General features: G+C 34.6%; 2 protein-coding genes across 2 annotated transcripts; one reads left to right on the top strand and one right to left on the bottom strand.

Annotated features, from left to right (window-relative positions):
* Positions 1–1,397: 1,397 nt before the first annotated feature.
* On the top strand, positions 1,398–16,281 carry ccng1 (cyclin G1). The gene is made up of 6 exons (XM_073821236.1): positions 1,398–1,556; positions 6,217–6,480; positions 6,593–6,846; positions 9,150–9,228; positions 9,314–9,424; positions 15,270–16,281. Exons 2-6 carry the CDS (start codon positions 6,217–6,219, stop codon positions 15,459–15,461), a joined length of 900 nt encoding a protein of 299 aa, XP_073677337.1. The 5' UTR covers positions 1,398–1,556; the 3' UTR covers positions 15,462–16,281.
* A 47-nt stretch (positions 16,282–16,328) lies between these two features.
* nudcd2 (NudC domain containing 2) lies at positions 16,329–23,711 on the bottom strand. Its single transcript, XM_073821237.1, has 4 exons — positions 23,382–23,711; positions 19,148–19,196; positions 18,905–19,056; positions 16,329–16,715 (listed from the first exon to the last, which is right to left on the bottom strand). Exons 1-4 carry the CDS (start codon positions 23,568–23,570, stop codon positions 16,632–16,634), a joined length of 474 nt encoding a protein of 157 aa, XP_073677338.1. The 5' UTR covers positions 23,571–23,711; the 3' UTR covers positions 16,329–16,631.

Genomic DNA, 23,711 nt, shown 5'->3' on the forward strand with positions numbered 1-23,711 from the left:
AAGCTTGTGAAAAAGGCAGGTCTATAACCCTTGGCTCTGGGGGATCTCGCCTTTGGACCGTCTTGGAATAAATTGAGAGCTGTCTGTAAGGCAGCCGCATCAAAGCTGTCAGATTGTCATGTCGTCTAATTCTAGAAATAGCTGTGAGGGGGGTCAGGCAAAGAGGCAGAAGGATTATCCATGTTTATAAGAAATGCTAAAAAGGATCTTGTAAGATGCTCTTTGCTTTTGGTGTGAAGGTTTTGGCAGTTTTGTGATACGTTTGGCGCCATCTGTTGGAACTGAAACATTAAGCAAACATAAATAAGAGTTTTAAAATGCTATTTTATATCAAAAAAAAAATGTATCAACACAGACATTAATTGTATAAATAGTTCACACTTTTTTCTTTTTTGCTTGCAGCTTGCTTATCTTTACAGAATATGCCGTCTGTGAATTTGCAGCATGTGTTTATAAAAGCTGTCTATCATACACAAACTATTTGTGTTTCTATTATCCCTTTTATTTCTGTATAAGATTGTTTGCTTGACGATGAAAGTCATTGATCAATGCATATTTATTAGGCCTATTGTCAGATGTTTTGTGGGTTTTGGCTGTTGCTGGAACCTTCTAGAACTTTCTAGGACATGCTTCTCAAGGACAATAGGATTAGAAAGAGTTATTAAAGTATTGTTCTCGTTTCGTTTTTAAATTATTCTGTTATATTCAATTATATAATTGAACACACCGAATAATATTGTATTATAATTATATTCTTTTTCCTTTGTGGCTTCATTAATCCTCACTTTGCATGCTTCATAGACACAGTAAGCAATTTTCCCAGATTTAGTGGCACAGTATAAAGCAAAGTAGCCTAATTCTTTACCTGAATATTTACTACTTTATTTAATAAGTGTTTATTTATATATGTATATATGTGGGGTTAACTAATACTATTGTTTTTAAGTTTTAATACGACTGTGTAATTGTTTTTAAGTTGTTTTCGTATTAACACATTGGCTTTTAATCACAGATTGTTGTATTCTTTGGTAATATGATGTTTAATCTAATGTAATGTATTAATATAACGTAATATAATATAATATAATATGTAACATTTAAAGGTTTCAAAGCAGTTATAGTGGTGATTTAATACTTGTAATACTTTTTAAATGTTTTTTTTTTTAACTTTGTCTCACAAAAAACACACTGAATATCTAACTTGCTGGATTGCATTGCACTACCAAGTGCGTAAACCCCGCCTCTCCCTGGCTTGTGGGGCGTGGTCAAAGCTTACAGACCAGGCTGAACCAATAGGCGTTTAGAAAGACGGAGCTCTGTGTCAGCACTGCCCAATAAGGTGATCCTATGTTTGGATATGGACTTTCTCAGAGTATAAAACATGGACGACGCCCGCGCGTCATTGCCTGACGCCAAGGGTTGGGGTGTGCAGGACGAAGAAGTTATATTGCTTTAAACTTACATGCTTGGAACTTTCTTTTTATTTTTAATAACTTTATTTAGCATTTTACTTCATAAACTCGCGTCTATTTTGATTTTAACCAGATCTACAAAAGGTAAGCTATTCGTTGTATTGTTATTATTGATATTTAAGTTTTAATATGTAAATGCGCAATTTAATTATTATGATACGGTGTGGGTTTTCAGCTTCTAGATGTTTCTTTTAAGCTGATCGTCAATCAGGCCTAACAAATGTTCTCCACCGCCGTAGAACACAAGACTAACGTCACGTTCGTACGCAAAGCGTCAAATAAATGGCTTTGAAATGTAACTTAAAGTGTACATATGTGGATATATAGATGTAAACATGTTATTATACAGACGACTGACACAAAAACAAACGGTTAACGGGTTTAACAGAGCTAAAAGCTAGTAAAACATTGGTTAGTGGACATGCCCAGACATGCCCAGCAGCTGACGCACATGTAAGTTATGTTGTCTTTTAGATTTAACGTTAACGTAACTTACGCGATTGCGTTACGCAAAGACTAACTAACGTTAGAAAACTGTAAACACGAGCATTTTTGTTTAGAGTAAACCGTTTACGTGTAAATATTAAGTTAAGTGCTTAACCGTTTGGTGAGCTGGGACATGCCTGGGCATGTATTTCAGACCCTCGTTCACAAAGCGTTCAGGGTCCTACAAAATGGTCACTTGTTTTAACCTCCCTCAAATGGTTAACGCGATTAAAAGGATGTCTTTGGAAAAATTGTGAAGTACTTTTACGAGTTTTTATGTTAAAATACGAAATTATATAGTTTTGCCATTATCGTTAGATTACTTACAAGTTGTAATCCGTTACTGATTCAAAAGTAACGTAACCTAATCCATTAGACTACGTTACATATTTAACGTTAATTGAATAACTTTTAGATTACTTTTGCCCTAACTCGCTTATCACATTAATTTAAACCAGTGTATCTTGTACTATAATGATGTAAAAATATAAAGAGTGTGTAGAGAGGAACGTATTCCTTTCATTGTAATGAACGACATGAAGTGCATTAAACATTATATTACAGCAAGGTTTCCCAAACTGGGTTTTGTAAAGGAACTGAGAGTAAGCTTTTCAATAGTATAAAATAATACATGGTTAAATAATTTACTAAGAGATAATGCAAATAAAAATGAATGCGTTCATCAGTAGTTGATGCAATGTTGAAACACTACTTGAAATGATTTTTGTAAATCATCGGTCAAATGCTGTGCAATATCGGCCACCTGACTAATGACTAGTCTTTAGACACTAGGTTCGTTTCCCTTACGAATTTGCGCAAAACTTTGGCAATATTTTATGAATGTCGATTAAAAAGTATTGCAAAATGACAGCGTTTCCATTAACCGATGTTATGCGACTAGGGATGTTAACCGATGACCGTTTGACCGGTGGTTGACCGTATCAACGTTAACCGGTCAAAGTTGTCGGTAGTCGGTTAAAAAAAAAAAAGTGCCGGTGCGTCTTTTACGCATTCTGAAGGTGCCTGTTTTATCCATTGGTTTTATCATGTTGCAGTCTATTAGGCCAGGGATTCCCAAACTTTTCAGCTCACGACCCCCAAAATAACCGTGCCAGTGACTCGTGACCCCCACTATCCTCGGAAGTGTTTAAAATATACAAACTTTGCGCGCAACGGCGCACATGGGCCAATAGGCCTATACAAACATCTGCATGTCAACACAAAAGAACACAACGGTCTAACAACTAGGGCTGGTCCGAATACCATTTTTTGAGCTTCGAAGCTTCGGTGGGAGGGGCTGAACATATTCTTCTCTCTAATAAAGGCAGGAATCTCTGTATGTCTTTCTGTTTGCATTTTTATTATGTCGAGAACAGTTCATCCAAACGATTTTTGCTGTGGACTCGAGGGAGTGCAGTGTTGCATTTTGGTGCAATATGGACACACCACACGTTCAGAATTAATAAATTGTAATAGAACATTGCTGGATGCGACGCGCCTCACGCAGGCAGAGCTTATCCGCTTCATGAACGGACACCGCGCTAGTGATACAAAACACACAGGTCTGTTAAGTGCAATACTTTTAATAAGGTAGCCTAAAAAATTTTAACAAACAAATCACTCCCAAATCAGAAATTAGCACAGTAATTACTGGCACCGTGAAGGGTAGGCTATTTAAATAAAAGTAGAACGAAAAAAATGGCGCGGTGTTTATATATAAATAAATTATTCATATCTAAATTATTTATAAATAAATAAATATATACATTATATATAACGTTTGTGTATATAAGCCTATATAAAATACACAGCCTATGTATATTATGTTGAGGCCCAAACATTATTAACAAACGTGCGTGTTTATTTGAGCACTTCAGTCAGTGAACAATCAGCCTACAAAACGCTAAAATAAATCAAATAAATAATACATTTAAATATGAATCTAGCCTAAATAAGAATGTTAAATCGGCTATTTAAGAAACATTCGTTGCAAACATTACTAAAACCTCGCCCGGACCTTCTCCGACAGCTCATCAGATTTACTGTCTCGAGTCCGACTGGAACCGGTCTGTTTCTCTTTCTCTTCCCCATTGCACAGCTGCTGTTTTTAATAGCAAAGTGATTACATTTATTTTCGTTTATTTAGGTTATAAAGTTAATTTAGACATATATTTGGAACACTTTTTATTTGTTAAATTTAAGTTTTTGTTTTTTAAAGTAACGACCAAGTCATCACGATTTCAATTAAAACCCATAGATATAAGCACGCTTTGCAGAACATGGAAGCGCCAGCCAGCGCTATGTGAAACTTCATTTTTGCTCATAAAGGTAAGACTAATATATCATCCGAAACTGTAAAAAAAATAATTTAAATAATTCAAATCGAAAACAAAACTCTTCCAATAGCTATAGGCCTAATGCATATGCATTTAGGTATTAAAGCCGCGTCAATGAGCAAATGGCATCAGGATCGTCAACTTCATCTTTGTGTCAAATACTAGTTTTTTAATAAATAATTCAAATATCTCCCTACTTTTTCCCCGACACATTCATGGTAATTATTTTTGCTGGGGCTTTGCGGTCAGCTTTAGCCTATGCGTGCATTTAAAGCAGAGGCGCAGTTGTCATTACGACAGTCACAGCCCTAGTTTTGCTTAAACCATTTAAGTGGGCCCGACTGTACTTTATAGTGTCTCTCAAATATTACTAAATTTCTCTCTCTCTTTTTTTTTTTTTTTTTTTTTTTTTTTTGTTGCTGTTTCTGTGTTAGTGGCGCAGCAGTCTGATCTTCTTCATTCATATTTAAGCGCAAATGAGAACCGTTTTGCGGGGGATGCAAGGTGTATGGAAAAAAAAAACGAATATTGAATCTCAATTTAAAATCGAATGCCAACCCACCGAACGAATATTAGTCCTACTAACAACCAATTTTTTTTAAATAGTAATTTACTCGTTTGTTTAATTTCAACAAAAATAATATCCTAGGGGATTTTTAAAAAGTGATGTGAGTGGCAGTGTGTGTGTGTGTGTGTGTGCGGGAGGCAGAGCGGCAGAGAGATGCGACAGAGTTGCGAAATTGCAGGCGCGGCTCGAAATGGCTGTTATTTCAAATAGCGTACCATATTTTAAACTAATCGGTTAACCGGTTTCAACCGGCTAATGAGGCTCGGTGGTCGGTCAAGAAATTTTTTAGTTTTCGCCATCCCTATATGCGACTAAAACATTTTTATTTTTTTCCCCTCTCGTGATAATTCTTGGCAATTGTTGTTTGCCTGAAAAACCACCTCACGCGAGCGTAAACTGTTTTTGCGATATATGGGATCTTTTGCGCAATTGATGTTTCCATTAAGGGTATTTTCAATTCACAATTTCATTTAGCGCAAATTAAGGGGTAATGGAAACGCTTCTGAGTGATCGACTATTTTAGAAAGGTATGAATTGTATGCAGTGTTTATGCAATCATCATGTAATCAATGAAGTAACTAGTTTTATACGAGTATTTTAAAATGTAACGTCCTCTTATTAAAAGTACTTAAAGGAGTAGTTCACTTTCAGAACAAAAATGTACAGATTATGTACTCAACTCCCTTATCATCCAAGATGTTCATGTCTTTCTACAGTCATAAGGAAGTTGTTGTTGTTGTTGTTGTTTTTTGAGGAAAACATTTCAGGATTTCTCTCCATATGATCGACTTCTATGGTGCCCCTGAGTTTGAACTTCCAAAATGCAGCTTCAAATGGCTCTAAACGATCACAGCCGAGGAAGAAGGGTCTTATCTAGCAAAACAATAGGTTATTGTCTAAAAAAAAAAAGAAAAAAGTACAATTTATATACTTTTTAATCTCTACACAGAGTACACCCAGAGCTAGACAAGATGAGCATTTGAGGTTAAAAAGTATATAAATTGTAAAAGTTTTTAGAAAATAACCAATGGTTTTGCTAGATAAGACCCTTCTTCCTCGGCTGGAATCATTTAGAGCTCTTTGAAGCTGCATTTAAACTGCATTTTGGAAGTTCAAACTGAAGGGCACCATAGAAGTCCATTATATGGAGAGAAATCCTGAAATGTTTTCCTCCATCGTGAAATTTTTTTTTTTGCTCTGAAAGCGAACTACTCTTCAAAATAAAATTTTTGGAATCTGATTTCATAATTCAGATTAGATGTAATTGTTACATTTGCACATAGGAGAAATAATTAAGCACAATGCAATCTTTAACAGTGCTTTACTTGAATATTTATATGCTGTTGTTATTCAGATGATTGACCAGGTGACCGGAGCAGGGTCTTTGCCCTTTGCCGTCCAGCTCAAAGCTCTTCTGGACCAAGAAGCCAGATATCAGCCCAAACTCAGTGGACTCAGAGTCATCGAGTCCGCTCAGGATAACGGTCTGAGAATGACCGTCAAGTTGAGAGACTTTCAAGTCCGAGAACTTCTCTCCTTGACGCGATTCTTTGGCTTCAGTTCGGAGACGTTCTCCCTCGCTGTGAACCTTCTAGATCGTTTCCTGGCTGTGATGAAGGTGCGTGTGTGCGCTTTTTAGTCAAATTTAAATATTTAGTACCCAACTGTCTCTGTATGAATCACAGGTGTTTTCTTTATGGGTTCCTGTTGATGGTTTTTCTTTCATTCAGATTCAGCCCAAGCATCTGGCCTGTGTGGGTCTCTGCTGCTTCTACATCGCAGTGAAGACGTCAGAAGAGGAGAAGAGTGTTCCTTTGGCCAGTGACCTCATCAGGATCAGCCAGAGCCGCTTTACGGTTCATGACATGATGAGGATGGAGAAGATCATTCTGGAAAAGCTCTACTGGAAAGTCAAGGCTCCGACCGTCCTTCACTTCCTCAGATTCTTTCACTCTCACATTCAAGAGCAGGTGGACGCAGAAAGGTGAGCAGCTGGACTCCACTACTGTTTAAAAGTGTAGATTTAGTAAGATTTAAATGTCTCTTCTGCTCACAAAAGCTGCGTTTTTTTTTTTTTATTTATCATCAAAAACATGGTAAAATTTTGAAGTACTATTACAATTCATAATAACTGTTTTCTATGTGAATATCTGTTAAAATGTAATTTTTTTTTTTTTTTTTTTTTTTTTTTTGCTGAATTTATCATTACTCCAGTCTTTAGTGTCACATGATCCTTCAGAAATCATTCTAATATGTGACCCTGGACCACAAAACCAGTCTTAAGTCGCTGGGGTATATTTGTAGCAATAGCCAAAAATGCATTGCATGGGTCAAAATTTTTGATTTTTCTTTTATGACAAAAATCATTAGGAAATTAAGTAAAGATAATGTTCCATGAAGATTTTTTTGTAAAATTCCTTCTGTAAACATATCAAAATGTAATTTTTGATTTGTAATATGCATTAAGAACCTAATTTGGACAACTTTAAAGGTGATTTTCTCAGTCTTTTTGATTTTTTTGCATCCTCAGATTTCTGATTTCAAATAGATGTATCTCAGCCAAATATTGTCCTATCCTAACAAACCATACATCAATAGAAAGCTTATTTATTGAGCTTTCATATGATGTATAAATCTCAGTTTTGTCAAATTTAACCTTATGACTGGTTTTGTGGTCCAGGGTCACATATGCTGATTTTCTGCTCAAGATGATGTTTAAAACGGTTGTGCTTCCCAATATTTTTGTGGAAACTGTGGTGCATTTTATTTTTCAGGATTCACAGATGATTCGAAAGTTGAAAAGAACAGCATTTATTTGAAAGGAATCTTTTGTAGCATTATAAACAGGGGTGCAAAAAAGGGTTTTTTTGTTGTTGTTTTTTAAGCCAGGTTCTCATAAGAGTACCTGGAGATTTGGTTTGGTCCTCACAGTACACATAGTGTGACCCATTAAATATAATATTTAAAAAAATAAAAATAATAATTATAGTGATAATATCATAGGACTTTATTATTGTTATCATTTTAAATAAAACTATAAACAAAATCATGAAGTGTGGTAATACTATTATGTTTTAAAATAAAAGGGAGTAATAAATATAATACTATTATTTTATAGTAAACCTAAAATTAAAATGATAATATTTACACTTTTTTTTTTTTTTTTTTTTTTTTTTTTTTGTGAATTTTCATGGTTTTAAACCTAAATTAGCAAGCTTTTATTTTGGTGGGTTGCTGGCAAGTAAATGTACGTTTCCTAATAAAGAGTGTTCTCGCAAAGTGCTTTGAAAACAGCAAGCAAATAGTCTAGAATTATGCTTTTTAGTTTGAATAGAAATCTTATATAGTATTACAGGTTGTTGATCTAAAATGGTAATTGTGCATTAACAGCTGCAACCATGTTGGTACGCAAATGTGCGCTCAGAACTTATCTACAAAGCGCATTTTCTTATTTCAGGGTGTCCGCAGGTCCTTAAGTTTTAAAATGCCTTAAATAACGTTTTCCTAATAAAAGGCCTTAAAGTCAGATTCGAAGTCAGATTTCTATATTTTGTAATATTTCTATCACATTACCGCTAAAATATCTTTGGTCTGACGGACCTAATGACGGTTTATATTAAATTCATAGATGCATTTGAAACATTAATCTAATAACATTATTTACGTATTTATTGCACTTGTAAGTTTGCAGTGTAAACTATTTAATCTGCCTGGTAACAGCCCTAAACAATTTATTGTTGAATTGTAGTAATTTGAAATGAAAGGGGATGCATGCATTTAAAAGGTTTGAAAACAGAAATTTATAAAGGTAAATTTAACAAAAAAAAATGCTGATTTAAGTATGCTAAAATTGAACACTGATGAAAAAAATATTGCTTTTTTAAATATTGTGTGGAATATTGTCTGCTGATACGGAAAGTAGTAAAAATATTATGACATTTTAGTTTTGAAATTTAGGTTTTTACATTAAACACATTAAATATTACATATACTGTATGTAATGTGTATTTCTATTACAGGTTTAGGTAAGTTAATATAAGGTGGTATTTAAAAAGTCTTAAATTTCACTTGTTCATATCTGTAGAAACCCTGTATTTTGGCCGTGCGTGCGGTCCACTTGTGTGCACCCCGATTTATAAATGCATACAATTTTTGATCACTTTAATGCATCCTTGGTATATAACATTTTTTAACAGACCCTAAACGTTTGAACAGTAGTGTACATTTCTTGAAAATAAACTGTGTTAATAGGCTTACATTAAAATAAGTTCCATTGTTTCTTTTCAGTAAGCGGATTCTGAACATTGAGAGGCTCGAGGCTCAGTTGAAGGCTTGCCATTGCTCTTTCACTTTTACTAAAATCAAGGTAAGCTGTTCGAACCGCTCTGCAGTTTTCCTTTTCGAAATGGTCGACGTGTGTTTGGAGATTGACTGTAATTCTGTCTCTACAGCCTTCGCTGCTCGCTTTGTCGCTTCTGGCCCTGGAGATCGAAGATCAGCATGAGTGTGAGCCGGTTCCTGCTCTGAAAGAGGCTCTGGATGGTCTACAGCAGAGTTTGACTGTAAGTTTCCTGCAAGATTTCTATAAACCGCTGCTAAAAAGGTTTACTTGTTTGGGTGGAGGCGTACAGCAGACTGACTGAGTGTTTCACAAAGCGTTTAGCGCTGAAACTAGCTCCTAAATCTGTGCAACGTAAAGACTGATTTTAAATCTGTGATTTATACGCGTCCGCAAGTTCGCTTGGGGTTTGTGAAATCACTCATTTCGCGTGGCGGTGTGCACGGCTTCTCGAGTGAACTGTTCGTGTGTCACCCCATTTCTCACGAAAAATTTTAAAGCTGTTTTGGCTGAACAGGTACGCCTGTACAAACATCTCTATAATCCATCAATGCGTGACCAGAGAAATGGTCAGATTTACATTTACATTTACATTTATTCATTTAGCAGACGCTTTTATCCAAAGCGACTTACAATTGGGAATACAACAAATAATTCATCCTAAGGAGGCAGATCGACATAGGAAGTGCTCAAAAGTACCATATGTCAGGCGTTGTCAGATGAGTACGGGCTAGAAAGGGAAGATCAGGAAAGAGAGGAGAATTTTTTTTTTTTTTTTTTTTTTTTTTTTCCAGATAGTCAGATAGTGTCGAAAAAGATGGGTTTTCAGCAGTCGCTTGAAGACAGTAATGGAGTCAGCGTTTCGGATGGGGGTGGGAAGATCATTCCACCAGGCAGGGACATTGAAGGAGAATGTTTTGGAAAGTGATTTCATGCCTCTCTGTGGTGGTACAATAAGGCGTCTTTCGCTAGAGGATCTCAGACTTCTGGAGGGAGTGTAGATGCGTAGTAGTGAATGGAGGTAGGCCGGTGATGAGCCGGTGGCTGTCCTATAGGCCAGCATCAGTGTCTTGAATTTGATGCGTGCTGTAACCGGTAGCCAGTGCAGGGATATGAAGAGAGGTGTGACATGGGCCTTCTTGGGCTCATTGAAGACGAGCCGTGCTGCTGCATTCTGAATCATTTGTAGAGGCTTGATTGTACATGCTGGAAGACCAGCTAAAAGAGCATTGCAATAGTCCAGCCTGGAAATGACCAGGGCCTGGACAAGGAGTTGTGCAGCATGCTCTGTTAGGAAGGGCCTGATCTTTCTGATGTTGTGCAACGCAAACCTGCAGGATCGAGCAGTTTTAGCTATATGTTCTTTAAAAGTCAATTGGTCATCAAAGATTACACCAAGATTTCTGGCTGAAGTCGATGGGGTAATTGTTGATGAACCTAACTGGATGGAGAAGTCATGTTGTAAAGTTGGAGTGGCGGGAAAGACAAGGAGCTCAGTTTTAGCTAGATTGAGCTGAAGATGGTGTTCCTTCATCCATGCAGAGATATCCGCCAGGCAGCCAGAGATCCTTGCAGCTACTGATGGATCATCTGGTTTGAAAGAAAGATAGAGCTGTGTGTCATCAGCATAGCAATGGTAGGAGAAGCCATGTGCCTGTATGATGGGGCCCAGAGATGTAGTGTATATGGAGAAGAGGAGGGGTCCAAGAACTGATCCCTGAGGAACCCCAGTGACCAGTTGATGAGTTTTGGAAACCTCCCCTCCCCAGGCCACTCTGAAAGACCTACCAGAGAGATAGGATTTGAACCAGCGAAGTGAAGTCCCTGTGATGCCCAACGATGAGAGGGTAGACAGAAGGATCTGGTGATTTACCGTGTCAAATGCTGCAGAAAGGTCCAGTAAGATGAGTACTGATGATTTGGAATCAGCTTTTGCAATCCGCAGGGCTTCAGTGACAGACAAATCTTCAGTCATCTTCAGCCATCTGGGCTTCAGTCAGATGGCAAATAACTCATCGTGACCAGTATTGGAAAGGACGAAAACTTTTGCAAAAAAGTTTGTGAAACTGTACATTTTAACACTGTTGTGTTGGTTTTACTGTTGAAGACTGCTGCAAAAAAAATATTTCTCATAATTGCTTTTGTTAGTGTTTCACATTACTTATTTTCATAGGCGTAATTCACAATGGGTGGGATGAGTGGGACACTTTTTGCAAAGCTCGATATTGTCCCACCACTTTTTTGAACATCTCGCAGCACGGACGTACCTAACGCTGATGAAACGTTCCTTTCTGTTGAATAAGGTGCTGACGCTGGAATCTGTAGTTTTTTTTTTTTTTTTTTTTTTTTTTCTGAAATCATGCTTAATGTTCGTTGCGAAGTTAATTAGCGACGCAACTTTCTCAATGCGGCTCGTGCTCAGTGTTCACACGCGAGCGCTTCAATCCCTCGCTTATTACTCATTACGGTTAAAAATCAAAACAAAATACACAACGTGTCTCTGATATAGGATCACAGATGAACATATTTAATTTTATTAAGGGATGGAAAAAGTGCGTGACGGCAGATTAGAACCGAAACCCTCTAAGGCTGATGATACACGGAGCAATTTTATCCGGCAACTTTTTTTACGCAGTGTTGCTTGGGCACTTTCCCATTGTGAATGGGTAACGCATTTCTATCTGGATAATTTAGATCAGTTGTGGGATTGACGGCACCATTTGCCAAAGTTGCCCGGCAACATTGCTCAAAAAGTTGCCCAGTGTATCATCAGCATAACTCATCTAATGAACATTCTACCACTAGACTATTGGATATTACTAATGATTCTTGCATATATGTGACCCTGGACCACAAAACCAGTCATAAGGTTAAATTTTACAAAACTGAGATGTAAACATCATATGAAAGCTCAATAAATAAGCTTTCTAGTGATGTATGGTTTGTTAGGATAGGACAATATTTGGCCGAGATACATCTATTTGAAAATCTGAAATCTAAGGGTGCAAAAAAATCTAAATACTGAGAAAATCACCTTTAAAGTTGTCCATATTAAGTTCTTAGCAATGCATATTACTAATCAAAAATTACATTTTGATAGGTTTACAGTAGGAATTTTACAAAAAATCTTCATGGAACATGATCTTTACTTAATTTCCTAATGATTTTTGGCATAAAAGAAAAAATCAATAATTTTGACCCATACAATGTATTTTGGCTATTGCTACAAATATACCCCAGCGACTTAAGACTGGTTTTGTGGTCCAGGGTCACATATATGCATTTATTCACTGCAACATTTATCTTGAGGCTAATAACATATTATTAAAGTACATGTAAGAATAAAATGATCATGTTAAAAACTAGTTTAATGTCAATACATTATGTACACATGATCAGAGTCTGTAACCACAAAACATTTCATCTTACCACTAAAAGTTCTCAGCTAAGAGTTTTCTCTTAAAACCTATTCGCTAAGCTGCTGAGACAAACTTTTACTAAGGAATAGAGAGAAGTCTTAAGCGAAAAGTAAGGGCGGGGTTGACCTTGTTACTATGGATGATGTCGACGTGCTTATTAACTATGCACACAATGATTGGCTGATAGGGGAGGGGTCTCTGTTAGACATTTATGCATAGAAATATTGCAACATGCAATATTATATCATATTTAAATAAAGGTTTTAAAATAAAAATGTTGCAATATTCAAATAAAGATTTTAAAATGCAGGCTAATTAAACGTGTATCTTCAGCCTCATGTGCGCTCCTCGTATGCATATAAACAGCCTTTTAATTAGCAGGGTAGAATAATCATAGGTGATAATAAGGCAAGTAAACGTAAAATAAAATTTTACGTTCTCTTACTTCTTACCCAACTTGTTAGTGAAAATAAAGTTGGGATAACCTCAAAAACTAAAACAGATTTGTGGGAAAATATATGTGTGCAAATAAATGCAGCTTTCCCAGAAGCAAATATGACTGTGAGAAGCGCTGGTATTCTTTGCAAAGTCAGGTAAATTAAGGCAGAGATTGCAGAATTTAAGTGACAAACAACTGCTACAGCTAAACGGACATTACTTTTAAGTTGCCGATAATGTTTTCATGTAACCTTGTTATGCTTTTGCAGATTAAAATCCTTAGCCTCATTAAAATATTTATTGCATTCATAGGAAGCTGCCATTCGAGGATTGTTAAAACCTTGATCTGTGGCGTTAGGGGTTGTTTTTATTTGTTGCAATTCTGCAGCAGTCCTTTGCAATTAAGACCGCCCCTTCTGAAAAGCTCATTATCATCCAATGCTTCTAAAATGTTTCTGTTCCGAGGCAGACAGCCATTATAGGATAGTTGTAGGACTTGATCTTAGTGACTTAGGAGTCCTCTCCACTACTCCTAACATTTCGCAGATTTAGGAGCTAGCTTTAGTCCTAAAACGCTTTGTGAAATACTCTTAGAGCAAAAATTAGGAGTCCTAAATTTAGGATTGTTTTAAGCATTACTTTTAAGATTTTCTCCTAAAGTTATGAGGCTACTTTTATATTTCTGTGTTCAAAATTGTATATTTTTGTATACGTTATAAGTGCAAGAGAAAAGCATGGCAATATATACTGTATATATTTTCCTCCCATCTCATATTTATTTGTCTTAACATTTACTGTGTCTGGTATGATAAGAATGGGGCCTGGTGGAAAGCGATCACTGATGCAGTTGCAATGTATATTGCCCATATATATTGTGGAAAAGCTGGGGTTCCTTTACATGCTAAAAGAAGTAGGGGGAAAAAAATCAATTTAAATGGTAAATCGAATTTTTGGTGAAAAAATCGGGGATTTTATTTTTAGGCCATTTGGCCCAGCCCTACTTTTGCTTTAGATCGGGACTTCAGGGTGGTGTATGGTGAATCGGTTGTTTCCAGGATTTGCTATATTTTTATTTTATATATATATATATATATATATATATATATATATATATATGTATGTATATCATAGACTGTAAAAAATATGGACGTAGTATCCGTGACGTCACCCGTAGGATTCTGAAGCGCTATTTTCAAGCCTAAAGTGGGCGGGAGTCGGCCGTCGCCATCTTGGAATCGCGTCACCGCGCGTCACTCCCGGATAATCAAAAATGGGCAAAAAGGCGGGAAGTGGGTGGAGCTTGTTGCTGAAACCACGCCCGCCGAGCGCGACAGTGGTGACAGCAGCAGCAATCCCCCTGTCACTCAAGTGACCACGCCCTTAATTATACAGAACTTTAAGGCTTAATATAACTTAAACGGATGAGTTATAAAAAAAATTCACCCCCCTCACAGTTGACATGAAGGGCAAAACTAGCTATATAGACCAAAACCATTTTTTGAACCAGGCTGTAAACATACTTTTTTCTGCTGTGAAGTTGGGCATTTTAACATGGGGAGTCAATGGGACTGACTCCCTTCTGCAGCCAGTCTCTAGCGGCCAGTCGATGAATTGCAGTTTAAGTCACTTCTGTGTTGGTTTCAATAGAGAGAGCGGGAGGTTGCCCCTTGAGATATATATATATATATATATATTTTTTTTTTTTCTTAAACTGTAGAAAACATCAAACAATTAAGGCAGTACCAGTTATAAAACAAAACTAAGAACTTTAGAGCAGGTTTGTGAATCTTTCGATTCAGTTTGGAACTTTGAAGCACTGATTGTGATTCATTTGATTCAGATCAGGACTTCGGTGTGGGTTTGCGATTTCTTTTTAACTTGATTTATTTGTTTTTAAGTGTTACAAAACATTAAACCGTTAAGGCAGTACAATTATATAAGGAAAAAGGTAAAGTGTACACATACAAATCCCTTAAGAAAATTAACTGTAGTTTTACTGTAGCATACTTTCGTAGTAATGCTTTGCATGTGCTTCACTTAATTTTTTTGCCACTTTGTTTTATTAATTGAGAAGACATCGCTTGATCAGTTAGATCAAGTAGTGTTTCAAGTCCCTAAGTTCTGTTTTTCATTTTACAGTATTTGTACAAACCCTGTCTTACGTTTTCAGTAGTCCTTTATCATGTTTTGTGGTTGATTTCTGCATTTCAGGTTAAAGCTGGAGACGTGGTTTGCGTGAGAGAGCTTGTTGCCAAATGCCTGGCTGAATATGCCACCACCAAGTGCCTGAAGCCCAACGGCCAGAGACTGCGATGGATGATTTCGGGTAGAACCGCAAGACAGCTGAAGCACAGCTACTACAAAATCGCCCATCTACCCACGATTCCTGAATACGCTTGTTAAGACTATTAGTGTTGAGCGCCCATAACTAAAACGGCTCAATGCTTCATTTGAACTCTTTCTAATATGTTATGGGCACCCAACACTAATTTCTTAATTTTCTTTGCTCAGTCTTTGACTCCTGCCATTATTTTGTATTTATTTCACATCCGCACTCAGTCTTGATTGCTAGTCAAGGGTGACTTTTTCAGCAAGTTGGCTTTCGCTGGTGAGGCTTGCACGTGTACAGTATGTTCATTTGAATCGGCACAAACCGTGCCGGTTGTTTGAAGCAATGAAGTATAGAACCGCCTAGGTCCTCAGTCCACTGTGTGGAAGAGGAGGGAGAAGGGTTTTGAGATTCAAGACAACAACGGAACCAAAAGATCAGGCCCAAAACCCTTAACTCCCACCCTAGGTTGTCAGCTGTCCTAATGCACACTCCTACCCAAGGTGATGAAACGAGATGTTTTTTTGTTTTCTTTTCTTTATTAATGCCGTTCTGCTTATGCAAGATGATGGCTATGGAAACGCAGGTTTTAACTTGATTTAATATGACTCTAAAAGGAACTAAATTGCTAATTCCGTATTACTAACTGACCAGGCTGAAGCTCATTTTACATTTGGTGATTACTACAGTCTTATGTAACCGTGACCATTTGTTTTTTTTTAAACCTGGTATAAATTGAACTCTAACAAAAGAAAAAAATGAGTGCTACAAATAAAGCAGATTTAATTTGAGACTCTCTCTTTCTCTGTTTTGGTTGTAATGTAGAAGTTGAGAGCAGTGTTCTGCCAAATTATGTAGTTGAACCTTTCAATAAAAGCTTGTTGAAATGTAAAACTGGTGCTCGTTTGTGCTGTTTGAGAAGAGGCATTTAATAGAAGTGCTGGAATTACACCATTTATTGAAATTCAAAGTAGAAGCTGAGCAAACAGTCTTCTGAAACCACTGCGGTGGCAGTTACACAAAAAAAACTTGGCATTTGTAAATTAAAACCACCATGAAGACTCCACTCAAAGGCTGCTTGTGATATATTATGGCTTTACAGGAATAGCCAGACTTGCTGTGATATGCTTCCTATATCTGAAACTCAAGTCTCCAGAGGAAGAAACGGAGGATATGTTCTCCAGGAAAAAAACTGGTGCAATTTAGTGAGACGAACATCAAGTGCAGGAATGAAAGTGGTCCTCCTATTTTTGCAAGCTGGAGAAATCTGGTCCACCTCCATGAAAGTTCCCAGAGATCTCTGCACCGCTGAAGTCAAATCCAGGGTTCTGTTTGAAAACGAGATAGAAAAAATTAAATTAAAGATATACATTACTGCCCAAAGGTTTGGGGTGAGTAAGATATCTATATTAAAAAAAATCTATAAAAAAAAAAAAAAATTATTATTAATTTAAATTAAAAACCTCACCAAGGCAGCATTTTTTTTTTTTTTTTTTACTTTGAAATATAATTTTTATAAATGTTTTTTACAGTATCTTTTAAATATATAATAAATAATAATATTTTTTTTCCCCATAATTTCGATGAATAGAAAGCTGGAAAGAAGGACACAGTATAAAAATATCAATCTTTTGTAACATTATAAACGTCTTTACTGAAGGTTTGATGTGTTACAAATTGTAATTTCTATTTTATTTAAATGCTTTGGGCCTTATGAAATCTGTTATTTTTTCCAAATTTAAATGTTTCTGGATTCTGTTTTTTTTTTTTTAACCATTTTGAATTTTTCTAGACTCTATTTTAATGGTTACATTAAGAAATATTAATAAAAAAGCATGTCTAATTAATGAAATAATGAAACCAACACAATTTAACTGCAATTTCTTAAAGGTTTAACGAAAATGACATTTTTAAAGCCCTATGAAATGCATTTTATTTTTTATAATTCAAATTCTGTGAATCTGTTTCCCATTAATTTTCTGAATTCAATATTAACAATTCTTATAAGATTAATTGGGTTTTATAAATAATTATATATAATTATTGGTGATATTTAATGGTGATAGGGCGATATATATATACATATATATAAATGGCCCTATGAAATCTGTTATATTTTTTCCAAATTAATTTATATTTTCTGGATTCTGTTTTTCCCGTTTTTATTTTTATGGTTACATTAAGAGATACTAACCAAAACGCATGTCTGATTAATTGAAATCATGAAACTTACAAAATTTAACAATTTCTTAAAGGTTTTCCATTCATTTCATTTTCTGGATTCCAATTGGGGAAAAAAAAAAAAAAAAAATATATATATATATATATATATATATATATATAAAATTATTTTTTTCTCAGAAATGCTGTTTTGTGTATTTACACTTCTTGTTATTGGTAAATATTCCTTAAATATTGTTTTAGTACTATTTTTATTAGTAGTAGTAGCACTAACATTAAATGGAGTAATATTTCTGTCAAATTAAACTAAATGCAATGCCTTTTTAGTACTGGTATATTGTGCAACTCTACTTTGATCACAGCAATAAATTAGTTTACAATATATTAACATAAAAAACAGCTATTTGAAATCGTCAAAACATTTCTCAATTTTAGTTTTCCTGTATTTTTAATCAAACAAACGCAGCCTTGGTGAACATATGACTTCTTCCGAAAACTCTAAACTTGAATGACAGTCACTGATTTCATTCAATTCAAGACCTTCAGGTAACATTTCAGTGAAATTGTGTTTCCATTACAGATTTGGGCAAAACTTTGGTGATATTTTATAAATGCTGATTAAAATATATTGCAAAATGACAGCGTTTCCATTAAACGATGCTATGCGACTAAAACTTAATTGTTTTCGTCTTGCGATAAGTCATGACAGCAGTATTTTGTGGGATTTTTGGCTATTTTTAAATGGAATGTGAAAAAAATTTGCTGTTTTGCAAAATATCCCTTATTCGAATTGCCTAAAAAACCACCTCATGTGAGTAAAAACAATATATGTGACCCTGGACCACAAAACCAGTCATAAGATTAGATTTTACAAAACTGAGATGTATACATGGTATGGTTTGTTAGGATAGGACAATATTTGGCCGAGATACAACTATTTGAAAATCTGGAATCTGAGGGTGCAAAAAAAATCAAAATACTGAGAAAATCACCTTTAAAGTTGTCCAAATTAAGTTCTTAACAATGCATATTACTAATAAAAAATTACATTTTGATATATTTATAGTAGGAATTTTACAAAAAATCTTCATGGAACATGATCTTTACTGAATTTCTTAATGATTTTTGGCATAAAAGAAAAATCAATAATTTTGACCCATGCAATGTATTTTTGGCTGTTGCTACAAATATACCCCAGCGACTTAAGACTGGTTTTGTGCTCCAGGGTCACATATATGGGAGCATTTTAAGTTTCCGCAATTTCAATTTGAGCAATTAAAGGACAATGGAAACGCAGCTAGTGACTCCCTCGGGGTGTAATGAAGTTTTGTCGAACCTCTCTCTGAAACCTCTCCAGCGTCAGCTTCCTCTGCATCTGATCCTGCACCCACGCATCCGCCGCAAACTCGCCTTCCAGGAGAGACTGCCAGCAGTTCCCAGCCTCCCGGTTTGACTTCATCAGAACTATCAGGATCATCTTTTTGTCCTCTGAATGGCACAACAGACACAAAAAAAAGTTAAGTAAAGATACATGCACTATTTACTCTGATATGAATTTGCAAATAGCTTTTAGCCTTACCTAACGTCCATGTCGCTTCATCGCTGACTGTGGGTCCAAACAGCTTTCCCTATGAGACGACAGAAAACTGAATTTAGCTGACGGTTTCCATTAGCATCAGTAGCAGTGTGTACCTCAGTGGGACGTTTCTCATGACTGTGTCTCACTACAGCCAGCAAAACAAGGCCCATAGAGGAGCATGACAGTAATTACACTAACACCACTTATCCAGGCTGAAATGGGATGATGTGTTGGGTTTACATGACAAAAAGTCACCTAACAACACGACGGTCCTTTAGAGTAACTGGGGTTAGTTGAGGCGCCCCTAATCTAGTTTTACGAATAGTTAAGTCCTATTGAGACAAGAGCAAATTCATTTTTTTTTTTTAATGTGAATTCCTCTGAGAAACTATTACAACCTCCTCTACCTGGTTGTTAAAACATCAGACATTAATATTAAGCACATTTGAGACCATGCACAACAAAACCAATCATAAGAAGAATAAACAAGCTTTCCATTGATGTATGGTTTGTTAGGATTGGACAATATTTGGCTGAGATACAACTATTTGGAAAATCTGGAATCTGAGGGTGCAAATAAAAATATATTTATATATATATTAAGAAAATCACCTTTAAAGTTGTCCAAATTAAATTCTTTGCAATGCATATTACTAATCAGAAATTAAGTTTTGCTATATTTATGGTAGTAACTTCACAAAATATCTTCATTGAACATGATCTTTACTTAATATCCCGACGATTTTTGGCATAAAAGAAACATTTATAATTTTGACCCATACAATGTACTTTTGACTATTGCTATTGGTTTTGTGGTCCAGGGTCACATTTATGGATGTAGACAACTAGCTTTTTTGTTGTTGTTGTTGGTAATTGTTTACGTTTAATCATTTTTTTAAAGCAAATTTGCAATTGAACTTAAGTAGTGACATGTTTTCTTCTATAAAATAACTAAAACTAAAACAGAAATTAAAATAAATAAAAGACACTTTTATGTACTTTAATAGCAAATATAATGTCCTCTGTATGGTGATTTTTCCCCTTGTTTGAGCAGACACTAAATTTGCTATAATTCGTTTAAAATTTGAGATATTCCTATTAAGCTCGTTACAATATCAATATTTTATAATATATATTGCCCCCAAATCTCATATATTACATAAATATTTATAATATAAAAAACACACTTACAGTACACTACACAAAATTGTCAAAACATCATGATTTTTTAAATTAAGTCTCTTCTACTCACCAAAGCTGCATTTATTTAATCACAAATAAATAAAACACAGTAATATTGTGAAATATTATTACCATTTACAATAATTTGCTATGTGAATATGTTAAAATGTAATTTATTCCTGTGATCAAAGCTGAATTTTCAGCATCATTTCTCCAGTCTTCAGTGTCACATGATCCTGCAGAAATCATTCTAATATGCTGATTTTGTGTTTAAGAAACATGTATTGTTATTGATTATTATTACTATTTAACACTGATAATAATAAGCCTTGGTGAGCTTAAGAGACTTTTCAAAACCATAAAAAGTACTGTATGTATTTTTTGCCCATGCTGACATAGAATCGAATAAAAATGTAATATTATATTAACAGATCGTTCTACAAAATGTTTAATATTTTTTAGTTATTTGTAATGTATGGTTGGTAGAATTTTTTATTATTATTATTATTATTAATTATTAATACTTTTTACATTTTTATGGCAATAGTTTAACACATTATAAAAAACACACAATTTGACATTCTATGAAATGCATATTTTTATTATCCAATATTTTATCACTATATTTTTAATCACCAATTTGTCAAACGATTAATCGCGATTAATTAATAGCATGCAAAATAAAAGTTTGTTTACATAAAAGATATGTTTATTATGAATGTATAAACACACACACACACACACACACACACACGTATGTAATATTGTATTGTATTTAGATTTATACACAGACTTTTATTTTGCATGCAATTAATCGCAATTAATCGTTTGACAGTCCTACAGCCAGCTAAAAATGATTTGGTGAATGAAAAAATTATTTTATTATTATGTCTAAACACACACACACACACACACACACACACACGTATGTAATTTATATTATAAATTATATTATATTTATACACAGACTTTTATTTTGCATGTAATTAATTGTTTTACAGTCCTACAGCCAGCTAAAAATGATTTGATGAATGAAAATGTGCATTTTATAGAATATTTATAGAATTTTTTTATTTATTTTTTTATTTTATGAAATGCATATTTTCATTCACCAAATCATTTTTAGATGGCTGTAGGACTATCAAACGATTAATCGCATGCAAAATAAAAGTTTGTTTACATAAAACACACACACACACACACACACATACATGTATGTAGTTTATATTATATATTATATTATATATTTATACACAGACTTTTATTTTGCATGCGATTAATCTTTTGGCAGTCCTAAAGCCATCTAAAAATGATTTGGTGAATGAAAATATGCATTTCATAAAATGTCAAATTGTTTGTGTCTTTTTATATTCTGTGAAATGCACATTTTCATTCACCAAATCATTTTTAGATGTAGGACTGTCAAATGATTAATCAAATGATAAATGCAAAATAAAAGTCTGTGTAGAAATATAAATATATCATATAATATGTAATATAAATTACATACATGTGTGTGCGTGTGTGTGTTTATACATACATAATACAAACATATTTTATGTAAACAAACTTTTATTTTGCATGCAATTAATCGCACATAAAATAAAAGTGTACAAATATAATATAAATTACACACATGTGTGTGTGTGTGTGTGTGTGTGTGTGTGTGTTTATACATACATAACACACATATATTTTAGTAAACAAACTTATTTTGCATGCAATTAATCACAATTAATCGCACATAAAATAAAAGTGTGTATAAACATAATATAAATTACACACGTGCGTGTGTGTGTGTGTGTGTGTGTGTGTGTGTGTGTGTGTGTGTGTGTGTTTATACATACATAACACTAGGGCTGGGCGATTAATCGAAAAATAATCGAAATCGACATTCAGAACCTATAATCGTTAAAATTTTTCCAGGAAGATTATTTCAATTACTTTCCCTTTAAAAAACACAAGCGCTCCGTTCCGTTATTCCGCCGACATGTCGATGGAGAGCTTAAACAGTATTTATACAGTAAAAAGTATTTACAGGATATACAAGGGTAATTTTATTTAGAGGAGATACTGCTTATTTTCTACTTTTAATATGAAAAACATTGAAAATTATTTATTTTGTTTCCAATAGTGCAAGTTATTTATTTTCACTAATTTAAGAAAAATGTGACTTTTCGTTTTAAGCAATGCTTGCTTTAATTTCAGTTGTTCAACACTGATGTTCAATTAATAATCATAGATAGTAGATAGTGTGTGTTTCCTTCAATTATTTTAAAATCAAGTAATGCACCCTTCATCCAAAAATCTCTCGCTTGTAATATGTGAACATATTTACTGTACAAAACTTGTCAGTGAACTATGAGGGCAAAAAAAAAAAATATTATATAAATATAATTAAATATAATTTTATTAATAAATAAAATAATCGTTCATTAATCGTAATCGGGTTAAAATGTTCAATTAATCGAGATTTTGATTCTAAGCCAAATTGCCCAGCCCTACATAACACACATATATTTTATGTAAACAAACTTTTATTTTGCATGCAATTAATCGCGATTAATCGTTTGACAGTCCTACAGCCATTTAAAAGTGATTTGGTGAATGAAAAACTGCATTTCATAGAATGTCAAATTGTTTGTGTTTTTTTTATATTCTAAGAAACGCATATTTTCATCCAACAAATCATTTTTAGATGGACGTAGGACGGTCAAACGATTAATCATGATTAATCGCACACAAAATAAAAGTTTGTATAAATATAATATAAATTACACGCGTGTATGTGTGGGTGTGTGTGTGTGTTTATACATACATAACACACACATATATTTTATGTAAACAAACTTTAATTTTGCATGCGATTAATCGTTTGACAGTTTGATAGTTATAAGACCATAAGTATTATAGACATTATATGTAACCCAAAACATTACAAGAATCTCTCCACAAGTAGTTATAATAATCTAATCCCTCAGAATAATCCTGTGTGGATCTTATATAAACACTCATATTAACTGAGGTCCTCAGTCTCGATGCTCATCCATACCTTGAAGACCAGCTGGTCTTTTACCCGCAGCTCAATCTGTTTGCTCCCGATGTTGCACTTGATCTCTTTGGCCGAAGTACCAGGAGGAACATTGACTTCGATGAAAACCTCTTCCATAGTCTGGTACCATGAGCCCCATGCTGTTTTACACGGGATCACGCCGCTCCTCTCCTCAAAATTCACCGACATACTGCTCGCCTCAGCGGCCTCTCATGAAAACGGCTGCTCGACACCGTCCAAACGCACATCAGATTCAATAACAGCTATATCTACAGTCAGTCCAGTGCAGAAACTGGACATATGTCCCAAAACATTCTGGTAATATCGAAA

This window comes from Garra rufa, chromosome 16 (assembly GCF_049309525.1).
Source record: "Garra rufa chromosome 16, GarRuf1.0, whole genome shotgun sequence".
NCBI classification, from domain to species: Eukaryota; Metazoa; Chordata; class Actinopteri; order Cypriniformes; family Cyprinidae; genus Garra; species Garra rufa.

Coding starts and splice junctions, on each gene's coding strand:
- ccng1 (XM_073821236.1), top strand. CDS start 6,217: ATGATTGACCAGGTGACCGGAGCAGGGTCTTTGCCCTTTGCCGTCCAG. Junction 6,481..6,592: donor GTTTCCTGGCTGTGATGAAG/GTGCGTGTGTGC, acceptor TCTTTCATTCAG/ATTCAGCCCAAGCATCTGGC. Junction 6,847..9,149: donor GAGCAGGTGGACGCAGAAAG/GTGAGCAGCTGG, acceptor GTTTCTTTTCAG/TAAGCGGATTCTGAACATTG.
- nudcd2 (XM_073821237.1), bottom strand. CDS start 23,570: ATGTCGGTGAATTTTGAGGAGAGGAGCGGCGTGATCCCGTGTAAAACA. Junction 19,197..23,381: donor AAGACCAGCTGGTCTTCAAG/GTATGGATGAGC, acceptor GTCGTCTCATAG/GGAAAGCTGTTTGGACCCAC. Junction 16,716..18,904: donor TGGAGAGGTTTCAGAGAGAG/GTTCGACAAAAC, acceptor GTTTTCAAACAG/AACCCTGGATTTGACTTCAG.